Source organism: Fukomys damarensis, unplaced genomic scaffold (genome assembly GCF_012274545.1).
Source record: "Fukomys damarensis isolate Sample0158 unplaced genomic scaffold, DMR_v1.0_HiC HiC_scaffold_23, whole genome shotgun sequence".
Lineage (NCBI taxonomy): Eukaryota > Metazoa > Chordata > Mammalia > Rodentia > Bathyergidae > Fukomys > Fukomys damarensis.
In genome coordinates, this window is record NW_022900935.1 from 4,760,694 (window position 1) to 4,771,232 (window position 10,539).

Sequence of the window (10,539 nt, forward strand, 5' to 3'; positions counted from 1 at the left end):
GCTCCTGTTCTACACCAGGGAGAACAAGAAATCTGCTGGTAACGGGGAGAAGGGCGGGGTGAGAGGCCCTGCGGGATGCGTGGGCTGGATCCCAGCCCCGGCCAGGGCAGTGCGTGTGGCTCCACGCTGACCTTGTTCATTCAGGCCACCCTCCCGCTGCTCACAGGGCTCGGTGGAGGATACACGGGCCTCTGCCCGGGGTCATGGGCAGGAAGAGGACACCGGCAGGGCCGCGTGTGCGGAGGACTCGCCCAAGGTGTGGGGGCGCTGCTTGCACGGCTCCCAAGGGACAGAGGAGCGGTGCCCTCCCCGCCACCCCCGCCCGCCAGGCACCTGACAGGCTGCTGGGACTCAGCTGCTGTGCCAGGATGGCCCGGAGCTTCTTGATCTCCTCTTGGTACTCGCGCAGGAGGGCGTCCTTGGGGTCCTCGTTGATGCAGGGCTTGTTCTTGATGTTCTTGGCTCGGTTGGCGTAGCGCAGGGTGCTGAGGGTCTCATCATAGTTGTTGTCGGCCGGGGACAGGCAGGCCACCATCAGCGTCTTGGTGTTGCCGCCCAGGGAGTCCTGCAGCAGCCGGGTGAGCTTGGAGTCCCGGTAGGGGATGTGCCTGCAGCGCCCATCCACCAGGGCGGAGATGACGTTGCCCAGCGCTGACAGCGACAGGTTGATCTTGGTGGCCTCCTTGAGCCGCTCCCCTGAGGCTCCCGTCTTGGACTGCCGTTCGCTACCTGCCAGGTCCACCAGGTTAAGCTTTCCTGCGCGGAGGTGGTCCTCACCCCGCTCATCTGTGGGCAACAGGGAAGGGTTTGAGGGCCTTGGCGTGAGCCCCGCAGAGAAGAGGGAGTCACCCCTGGGCCCTGGGGGCCCCCATCTGCTGAGGGTTCGAGCTGGCTGAACAGGAGCCCCAAGAAGGAGGTGATACTGTTGTGCCCATTTCATAGATGAGGAAAACGAGGCTCACAAAGGGCATGAAACTCGCCCAAGGTCACAGAGCTGCCAAGAGGTGGAACTGAGATCAGAACTGAGGGCAGTCTGACTCCAGGGAGCAGGGCTGGGAGTCATAGATGGTCCTTCCAGCCACATAACAGTTTCCACAGACTTCCTGTGAGGCCAAGGGCAGAGGAAGGGAGTAAGTGGCTGGATCTTTTTGTGCACAAAGCATTGACTCTGAGACCTGTGGATGTGGTTTACAAGAAGTCCTGGCTCCTCTTCTCTGTGCGACATGAGCAGAACCATGTACCTCTCTGATTCCTACAAAGTGAGACTGGCCAGGCTGCCCACCTGGGCACAGCCTGGATGTCCAGCGCAATAGAGACCCGGGCACTGGATGGGATTGCGGGCCGCGGAACAGGCCCATCCCAAGTCCGCCCTCAGAGGCCGTGCAATGTGGGGAATGACTTCACCCACAGTGCTGAGCCTGGCCCTTCTCCCACTGAGCTGCCTCCTTCCTCTCCTGCTGGCGGAAACCAGAAGGGGCCCAAGTTAGGTCCATGGATGCAGCAATCAAAAGTAGGGAAGAAAGATTGGCTGGACACATGAGGAGCTTGGCTCTGCATGCTTTCAAAAAAAAAAACAAAACAAAACAAAACAGAAAGGAATGTGGGACCAGTCTAGGAAAGCTATTTGCAGAATGATCAACCGAGCTGGGCATGCTGAGGCAGGAGGATTGCTCAAAAACAAAAAATAAAAAAGGGCTGGGGAAAGAGCTTCATGCAAAGGCCTTGGGTTCAATCCCCAGCACCAGAATGTAACAGGTGCCTTAGACACGTTTGTACCCTTTGTGCCCAGAGTCCAGCCCAGGAATCCAACCGAGGAAAGGACTGCCCAAGCACAAAAATTTGGGGGCACAAAGGTGTTCGTCACAGTATTATTTATAGCACTGAAAACCCAGGAAGAACTCTGACCCCTTATCAAGGACTGGTTGCAAAGGTCCTGGGCAACAGGCTCTCCTCACACAGCCATGAAGACACGGAGCTAGTAATGTGGGCAAGCGCTCAGCAGTGGCCTGGGAGATAACGAGGGAAGAACCACTTAGAGCCTAAGATTTCAAGTGTGCTTCAAATTTTCATAAGGAGAAAAGGATCAAAAGAAAATATGCTTAAACGTATCAGTAGCTGTTTAGGTAACAGCCCCACCTTCAAGGCCACTGCAAAACCCTTGCAAAAGTCACCGCCCTACTCTCTCCTCACCAGAAGAGTCCCGGGAAGCTGTCACCGTACTGCTCACATCATCCCTGGGGACACAGGGTATTCTTGATTCAGTCAGCACGAGGGCATTGGTGTGGGGCAAGGTCACCAGCAGACAGGGTCACCCCGTCCCTGAGCCAGGGGTCTTTCAGGGATGATATTCCATGCTTATTTTTTTTATTTTTTTTTTTTGTACCAGGGATCAAACTCAGGACCTTGGGCTTGTGAGGCGGGCGATGGCATCATTGAACTAAATCCCTGGCCCTGCTCCCTGCTACTTAGAGTTCTATTTAGGATGAACTACAAACTTGGGAGCAGCTGCAGTCTTAGTGGGAAAACCAAGCTGTCTGGGAGACCTGGGTTCCAATCCTAACTAACTTAGCAGTTGTGAGGCCTTGAATGGGCAAATCACTTCCCCTGTCAAGGCCTCCGTTTCCTCACCTGTAAAATGGAAACCACAGCACCCACATCCAGGTGGTTTACACAGAATGAGGTATCGAAAGCGCTAAGCACTGCATCTGGCCTACAAGTGCCCCCCCGAAACGTCTTTCCTGCCTCTTCTGTTTCTCAGCAGCTCTTCCCAGAAGAAATAAGAAACCGATGACTGAGGAGTCGAGAACATTACCAAGACGGGCGTCACAGGTTTTGAGTGAGTCACACCCTAGGGGCAAACCACTGAGACAGAAGCCCAGCTCTGACACCCTGGTCACAAGACCCCGATTTTCTCATCTGCAAAATGGGGATGATATTATCAAATATCTCACGGGAGGGATAAATGAGATCTGCGCGCAAATTGCGTGGCCCTGCTAAGCGCACAGCGCTGCCCCTGCTATTTGTCCGGGAAGCACAGGGACAGGGCCTGGCCTGGGCAGGACTCTCGCCCAGCTCGCCCAGGCACTGGGACACCGCTTCTGTCTCCCACGGGGCTTGTGGGGCTCAGAGGCGCGGGGCCTTGGCTGGCTTGGGCTCCCCTCCAGCCTGCGTACCCACGGCGTAGATCTCGATGCTGATGGTGAAGATGGAGTGGGAGCGGGAGGAGTCCTTGTTCATCAGGGTGTAACCCACCGCTCGGTTCCGCCAGCCGGTCTCCATGATGCGCTCACACTGGGCCACGCTGTGCACCAGGTGCAGGGACAGCCCCTTCACGTACACGCCTTTCTCGGGGTGCTCCTTCAGCTGTGAGGGAGGGGAGTGGTGGGTGGGGCAGGATCAGGGATTCCCTGAGGAACCACAGCGAAGGACCCAATTGGGGCCACCCCCCAACTTCCCACACTTCAAATACCCTGTAACAGCCATTCCGGGTGCAGCCGGCCACAAACCTATACCTGCTTCCTCCCTGTGGGACTTTGGGCAGGTGACTTAACCCGAGCCTCAGTTGCCACACCTGTAAAACGGGTGTACAATGCCCATCTCATAGGGAATGTGGCAAGGGTTCAGGTCCGCACAACCCTTGGCATGGTGCCTGGCAGGTGACAGGTGCCCCGTAATGTGCTGCGTCCCTGTCTGCACTGTGACAGAGAAGGCAGCTGCAGTCTGGGGGCTCCAACAGCTCCCAGGGCTGATCCTGCAGTCGCTGATGGCTCTGAATGCTGCCTCCTTCGTCCTGCCATACAGCTCCTGGTGGCCTCTTTGCTGTCCCCCAGGGCAACAAGACCATCCCTAGACCCCTGGGCCAGGGCAGGTGAAGGGCTACTGGCTACCCAGAGCTCCAGCCCGAACCAGAGCCACCCGCAGTGCGATGGCAGCAATAAATTTACACATGCAAGAGGTCCCCGCCTGCTTTCCGGGCAGGGCAGCTGAGTTGTCTTGTTGCTGACACTGAGCTGTGAGACACAGTATTTCTCAAGTGCGAGAGGAAATAAGCAAGAGTGGACTGAATCAGGACTGCAGGCGTTTGTCTGCTGAATGGCCCTGCTGGTCGGAGCCCCAAAGGTTTAGACGGCTGCTGTGGGCAGCTTCAGGGGCCCCAGGAGCACCGCCCTTGGGAAACAGCCAGGCCCAGCCTGGGTTGGGCTCAGAGGAAGAGGATCAACCCAGGCTCAGAAAGGCACCTTGCTGAAAGCCACGCATCTACGAAAGAGGTCACAGGTGACGGAGACCTTCAGGAACAGGGTAGAGAGAGGCGGGGCACCCTTCAGGAGCTACAGCCGTTAGGTCACGAAGTTGCCCAGGCTGGCCGCAGACTGGCAGTTCTCCCGCTTCAGCCTCCCAAAGGGCTGACGTAGACACAGGAAGTGGCGGTGAGGATGAACATAAAGGACAGAAGCGGAGCCCCTGCAAACAGAGCTGGCTGGGCTGGGGTTTGGGGGCTGTCTTGGGCCTCTCTGGGTCCTGTCCCGTGCACCGTGAGCCTGGAGAGTAGCTTCAGGCGTCAGGAAGAACCACTGACCCCATTTCCCACCAATCCTAGGAGCTTGGGCAGAAACCCAGTCAGTCGCTTACTGGTCAGTCTGCCTTTCTAGGCCTTAATTCCTTCATCTGTGAAATGGGAATAAAGAGGGAGCTGCTTCTTCAAGATAGTTACAAGGACCAGGAAGGAAACGCATCTGTAAGACGGGCTGTAGGCACTTACCACAGTTCAGGGAACACAGGTCACAAAGAGACTTAGGCCAGAGCAACCCCAGCAGACATCTCTCACCAAAGAGGTCTCTGACTATGTTCAACCCTGGGAAGACTTGTCCCCCAACCTCACAACGTCCAAGAGGCCCCTGCCGGCTCCTACCCTGCCCTCGATGCCCCAGGGAGGCAATGAGTGAAAGGCAGACAGCTGCTTGGAAACTGCTCATCGTGGCGGCAAGACGCCAGAGCAGGTCGCCATGGCAACCAGCTGGGATGGGGCTGGGACAGAGCGAGGCACAGAGCAGGAATGTGACCCGGGACCCAGGCCTGGGTCCGCGGAGGAGGCAGGTCCTCATCCTCCTCCCAGACGTGGTGTGTGGGAAGAGACAACTGCATATTCCTGCTTGGGGTCCACAGAGGTGTTTGTGGAGACTGGGGGTTGGTCTAACTCTGCTTCCCCAAATCTCCCACTGGCCTTTGCTGATCTACCAGCTTCTCATCAGAGTGTTAAGCCTGTCAGGGTGTGCTAAGAGGGTGTGCTGCAGAGCAATCCATACTCCTCCCGTGTGCCCTTGGGCTGGTCCTCACAGAGGCACACCGAGCCTCAGGTACTCATCTGTATAAGGGGAAGAGCACTGCTTCCTCCTACAGCTGCTGGGAGGCTGACAGGAGAGCTGTCTGCACGTCACTCACATGGGAGCGTGGCAAAGGCCTTACAGGGTGTGTTTCCCGGCAGGCTCTGTCATCTGCAAGCCCCAAGGCCCAGCTGCGGTAAGCACAAGGCCGGGATATCCAAGGCCTGCAGGACCCAGGGCAGTGTGGAAGGGGAGGAGGGTCCAGGAGGCTCTAGTGCAGGTTGGCGGAAGCTGTGCACTCCGGACGGGGAAACTAACTGCACAGCCAGGCCTTTTACGGGAGCCAAGTGGGGCGACACCCAGGGCCTGCCTCCTCTTCCTGTTTCCCTGGCGGGGGCTGAGAGATGACTCAGCTGCTCCAGGAGCCAGGTAGCAGGGCTCCAGGTGGGTGGTGGGGTTCTTCCATGCAGAGGGCAGAGCTCCGAGGTCTGTGCTGAGCCGGCTACAGGAGGAGGGGCCCTGTGCTCCATGTCTGGGACTGGAGGGCTCACTCCTGTAGGTCTGGCACAGGGTGGGGCCTGGCGCCTGTGCTCTGGCATTCACGGCGTCATCCTAATAAGTCTTGATGAACGGCTAAATCAGCCCAGGACCCTCCCTCCTCTCTTGGAACCGAAATTACTGCTGCTTCCCTTCCTTACCCTGGGGGAGGGGCAGCACCAGAACTGGGGAGGGGGTGTCACAGATCTGGGTCACCGCCCTCCAATGGCTTCTTCTCCTTGGACCATACCGGGTCCGCCCAGCATTTAAAGAGCCCCAGAGACACGAGGTCAGGGCCTGTCACCAAGGTGAAGGCTAAAGAGTCCCAGACCTGAGACCAGCCCGGACATTCAGTGGCTGTCCAGTCCTTGCAGCTTTTTCTTGACCATCTGGGCTCCCCAGAGGGTCAGTCTGGCTCCATCTGGACAGAACCCTCAGGAACCTAACTCTGCTCCCTGCTTCCATGAAATGACATTCTTTCATCCCGTGTCTTCTAGGAGATGGGACAGTTTATGAAAAGCGTGTAAGGCTCGCTGCCTGCCTGCGCCAGCCCTAACCTTTTTCTAACCCCATCTGTCTTCACATCCTTCTACTGAGGGCTCCACCTGGCAGCCCTGTCATATGCGCTGTCCTTTCTCTGAAGCAATGGCAAGAAACGGCTCACCCAGAAAACACCCTGCAGCAGCCTGCCGTGCTCAGTGGTTCCCCTCATTTCCCACTCAATCCCAAGTCTCATGATGCCACATCTTGGATCCCTGGTCCCCTTTCAGAGGGGAACAAGGTCCCCGAAGCTGAGCCCATCAGCCACACTACAACAAGATGTTTGAGATCCAGGATCCTGAGTTGGACAGTCCTGAGTTCAAATCCAGATTGCGGCCACTTGCTATGGTGTAAAACGCAAGACAATTTAAAGAAACTCTCTAAACCTCCCTCCCACACTGGCAAATCGGCAGTGGTAATATTATATCCACTCAGCCAGTGCGTTTATTTATTTACTTATTTATTTATTTATTTATTTTGGTACTGGGGATTGAACTCAGGTCCTTGCGCTTGCAATTCAGGCAGCGGAACCACTGAGCCAAATCCCTGGCCCTTAGCCAGTTTAACCCTGAGTATTAAATGGAAGGATGTGCCTAAAAGCAGCTAGAAAAATCATAAATGCTTAGCCAGTGATAATATTAATATCCTCTTTTTGGCTTGAAGTCCCCTTCGGGACTTTCATACTAATTTTTTACAAGCAGCACTCTTTCTCCAAATAAAATCAATCACAAAACTCCATCTGTTTCGAAAGTCAGAGGCGACACTGGCCAGAGAGAGCTCCAGCCCCATTAACCCTCTCTGATGTCAGGACCTCCAAAGATCAAGTCCCAAAGTCCCCCCTCCGGTCTGAACCTGTACCCTAGGATGTCCCTCCACATTTCTCAGGGAGGCAACCCAGTGCCAGCCTCCCACGGCCAGCCCCACACCGCTCCCCTCGCCCGAAGGTCTGCACCCACCTCCAGCTTCTGCTTGGTGTCAGCCCCTAGCAGGTCGTGGACATCTTCATTGTAGATCTCCAGGTACGAGGCCCGGACTAGAAACTTGGTGTCCTCTGCACACTGCAGAGAAAGGACAGAGCACGCGGATGCATCTGATGCCAAGCCCTGCTGCGGCCAGACCTTAGACCTCGACCGCAAGGACATCACAGCGGGGTGGTCAGGGTCACACCTCCCCACCTCTGCCTCTCCCGGCCCATGCTGGTGGACTTCCCTCCCCTCCAGCCTGGTGGAGCTTATTTCCACATAGCTATGCATCTAGCGCTGGGCCCACAGGCTTCATGGCAAAGAAACAAAGCTCTCAGGTAGAGAAACTGCAGCTACAGGTAAAGCTTGGCCCAAGCACTAGCTCTAGGCTGGTCCTTGGCAGCTTTCCCAGGCCCCTCCGTGTTTCCCGGGGCCACCACAGAGAGTCTGGGGTCCAGTGAAATAATTATGCTGCATATGAATCAGACTTGGTCTCCTCAAGGCTCAGGCAACTGCTCCACAAAATGGGAGTCAGGATTGCACGCCACTTCTCATCAGGACTTACAGCCACGGAAGTGTTAGAGAATTGCTTAAATCCCAAAACGGTAGGAGAAAAACACGGTACTGGTGGGCAGAATTTGCTCAGTTTTAAGTTTTTCTCCCATTAGCTCTTCAGAAACCAGTACCTGCTGCCCGCTGACCTGTGCCAACCCAAGGCTGGGCTCCGACTGCATCCCACAGTGCGCTTGCAAGGTGAGAAGCGCCTTGGGGACCAGCCCACCTGTAACACCAGCCCCTTCCCTCCGAGAGGCCCATACCTGGACGCTCTCAAACACGTGCTCGAAGGCCCTGGGGACGATGCCCCTGTGGGAGGGTGGGTCCGGCAGGCCCTGCATGGTGAAGGATTTCCCGCTGCCTGTCTGGCCATAGGCAAAGATGGTGCCGTTGTAGCCCTCGGTGACGCCCTGCAAGGGAGGAAGCCAAAGCCCAGGGTTCGGCCGGGCAGGCTCAGATGAGCGGTGCTGTTACGGGCAGCTAAGTTAGGTAAAATATTACAAGCTGTAAGACAGGGCTGAGTCCTCAGAGAGTCAGGACAAAAGGTGAAAACACCCTACAACTGCGGCCTGAGGACACATCAGCTGAAGGCTGGGCCTCAAGACAACAACAAAAGGACCTATACATCCCCAAGGGGTGAGATAAGTGACAATACTCGGTCTAATGAAGTCTAGTTAGGCATCATTTGCCTCAGTGGGTGACCAAGACCCCTGGATCTGTCACCTTCCTAAGAAGTTCTTTATTCCTTCCATGTACTCTTGCTGTGCAACTTGTTTCCCCACTGGATCATATTACCCAAGCCACTGCACTTGTAACCTTATCGGTTGGCCATAGCTGTAACCCACGTTGTACCCCCGTGGCTGTGCTCTATAAAACTCCCCTGGAAAGCGGGGTTCTCGGCTACCCCGTTGGGACCCCTCTGGCTTCTCAGGAGCTATACTCTCGATAAATATTTTCCTACTCTCATCCTCCATTGTTCCCGGAATCCATTCTTCGATTTTAAAGAACATGAACTCAGTGTATCAGACATCTAGCAGGCTGGGAGTTATAATATTTTGTTTGTATTATTTGGAGGTCCATATTTCACTCTTCTATCAGCACCATCTCCTAGCCCAAGGATTTGGGGACCCTCCTTGGGTCCCCAGTGCCATGGCACTGGGCTGGGATGAGGAGGGGAGCAGCCATTGGCGGTCTACTTCTTGAGGTAGGAGACTGTCCCATGGGGGTTAAGAGTTTATGCTGTGGAGCCGGACTACCAGGGTTCAAATGCTGTCACCACTCTAGTGTGTGCCCTGGGCGGGTCTTGGCATTTTGAACCTCAGTTTTCTCCTCTGTCGAAAAGGGCAAGAACTGTACCCTGCCTGCAGCAGCTCAGGCTGCACTGTGGTGCGCACTGGCACACAGAGGGTGGGTGTATGCAGATGCTCCTCAAACGCCAGCCAGATGGAGGGAGCCGGGGACAGGAGTGAGTCTGTCCCAGCGCCTCAGAGGGAGCACAGAGAGGGAACCAGGACAGTGTGGGGAAAGCAGACAAAACCTTCTGGGGAGCAAGGGTGGCACGTGGAGGGAGCCGGCAGGGCGGAGAGCACAGTCTGAGCAAAGGCACAGGAGACAGGTGGAGCAGGGGCCTGGGGGGGAAGGTGAGGCCGGGAAGGAGGCCTGGAGGCAGGTCGAGCCCTGCCCCTAAAGTCCTCCTCTGTCTACTGGTGCACACAGTCACCCACAGCTACTGGCTGTCTTCTCTGTGCTGGGGATGGGGCAGGGCACAAGGTGGACACGGCTCCTGCCCACACAGAGCCCAGGAAGGCACAGGTTCTAGAACTTACTATCGGTGTGAGAGAGGCCCCTGCATCAGAACATGGCCCAGATGGCTGCGCCAGCTCCGGGCCCACGTGGCCCCCACGACCTGTTTTGGACCAGCTCAACAGGCAACCCTAGGAGCTGCTGGGACCAGGAGGCCGAAGCCACCATTCACAGCTCTCCTGTGGACAAGGCCCACTTTGACGGGGCAGAAATGATTGAGAACCTCGTCCTTGTCCAAGGAGACCATGACCACCCTGAGGGCAACTGCAGGTCACACATACGTGCCGCTGACAAGGTAGCACAGGCAGTGAGAGGTCACCTAACCAGGGGCCTGGGCGGGCTTGTCAAGTCGACAGGCAAAGACAGTGGGGGCACATGGGGCTCCAGGCACAGACATGATCCAAGCTGGGGGAAGGGGGCATACAAATGAAACCAAATTTATTTTATTTCCATTAACTAATGTTTTCTTGTTTTGCTGAGCTGGGGATCAAACCCAGGCCCTTGTATATACTGGGCAAGCATTCTACCGCTGAGCTATATCCCCAGCTCTATTTTATTTAAAAATAGAAGCAAGATGGGTATGGTGACACACAACTGTAAATCCCAGCACTTGGGAGGCTGAGGCAGGAGGATTTCCTTGAGTTTCAGGCCCGCCTACCCTGCATCGTGAGTTCAAAGCCAGCCTGATCTACATAGTGAGTCTCTGTCTCAAAAATATAAAACAAAGGCAGGCAGCAGAACTACTGAGCTAAATCTCTGGTTCATTAATATTTGTTTTCTTTCCTTTCTTTCTTTCTTTCTTTTTTTTTTTTTTTTTTTTG

At 55.7% G+C, this 10,539-nt stretch overlaps 1 protein-coding gene across 7 annotated transcripts in view; it reads right to left on the reverse strand.

The window, feature by feature from the left end:
• The window catches only part of Kif17 (kinesin family member 17), a 37,692-nt gene that overhangs the window by 23,238 nt on the left and 3,915 nt on the right, over window positions 1-10,539 (reverse strand). For all 7 annotated transcript variants that reach the window (XM_010625796.1, XM_010625795.1, XM_010625794.1 and 4 more), the window contains exons 2-5: window positions 8,179-8,325; window positions 7,355-7,456; window positions 3,174-3,363; window positions 334-786 (exon numbers count right to left, since the gene is read on the reverse strand). In XM_010625796.1, the coding sequence (XP_010624098.1) occupies window positions 334-786; window positions 3,174-3,363; window positions 7,355-7,456; window positions 8,179-8,325 (892 nt within the window). The remainder of the gene's footprint in view (window positions 1-333; window positions 787-3,173; window positions 3,364-7,354; window positions 7,457-8,178; window positions 8,326-10,539) is intronic.